The following is a 964-nucleotide window of genomic DNA, read 5'->3' on the forward strand; positions in this document are numbered from 1 at the left end:
GGGGGGGGGCACAAAAGCTCTGGGAAAGGGGGTCATGATCCCCGGGGACCCCCCTTTACCTTCTCCCGCAGGTAGAAGCCGAGCCCCAGCGCCAGGAAGACCAAGCCCAAGACGAAGCCCCCGACCCCCAAGAGGATCTTGACGGGGACGGTGTCTGGTGGCATCTCTGGGGGGAGCCGGGGGGGTCAGCACCCCCAAAACCTCCCAGCCACCATCCAGGACCCCACGAACCCTGTCCTAGTCTCTCCCAGTCCACCCAGCACCCCCTGACACCTCCTGCCAATCCCTTCCCAGCCCCTCCATGATCCCACAAAGCCCCTCCCAGCCCCTTTAGGACCCTCTGACCCCCCTCCCATTACCCCCAGGGCTCCCCCAAAACCCCTCCCAGTCCCTTCCCAGTCCCCTCAGGACTTCTCTGAACCCCTCCCAGGAACTTCCTTCCAGCCTTTCCAGACCACTCCTGCAATCTCCCTCCCAGTTGACCCCAGGACTCCCCAAAGCCTCTCTCAGCCCTCCCAGCACCCACCAACCTCCTTCTCAGCCTCTCCAGTGCCCCCCGAGCCCTTCCCGTTCCCCCCCAAACTCCCTCCCAGTGGCCCCCAGTGTCCCCCTTTCCCCCCGGCCCCCCTGGCAGTGTGCCCCCGGGGCTGGGGGGGGCCGGGCCGTACCCCAGTGCCGGCTGAGGGGGTGCTCCAGGCTGACGTGCTCCACCTGGCAGCTGTAGGTGACCCCGCGCCGGGGGGGGATTTCCAGCCTCACCAGCACCTGGGAGGTCCAGTCCCCGTTGGGGACCACGTCGGTGGCCACCACGTGCTCCGGCAGCTCCTGCCCATCCTGGAACCACCTCACCTGCACCGGCGCAGGGTAGAAATCCATCACGGAGCAGAGCAGGCGGCCGGGGCCGGGCTGGGAGCTCGACGGCACCAGCGAGATGGACACGCTGGGGGGCACTGGGAGGGACGGG

General features: G+C 68.0%; 1 protein-coding gene across 1 annotated transcript; it reads right to left on the bottom strand.

Annotated features, from left to right (window-relative positions):
• Window positions 1-59: 59 nt before the first annotated feature.
• Window positions 60-954, bottom strand: LOC113980442 (class II histocompatibility antigen, B-L beta chain-like; the record flags this gene model as incomplete). The annotated part of the gene is made up of 2 exons (XM_027707656.1): window positions 60-166; window positions 669-954. Coding segments are annotated over 2 exons (393 nt in total), but the record flags the coding sequence as incomplete, so codon positions are not given.
• Between the last annotated feature and the right edge of the window lie 10 nt (window positions 955-964).

Source organism: Neopelma chrysocephalum, unplaced genomic scaffold (assembly GCF_003984885.1).
Source record: "Neopelma chrysocephalum unplaced genomic scaffold, ASM398488v2 Primary Assembly neopelma1_94187, whole genome shotgun sequence".
Lineage (NCBI taxonomy): Eukaryota > Metazoa > Chordata > Aves > Passeriformes > Pipridae > Neopelma > Neopelma chrysocephalum.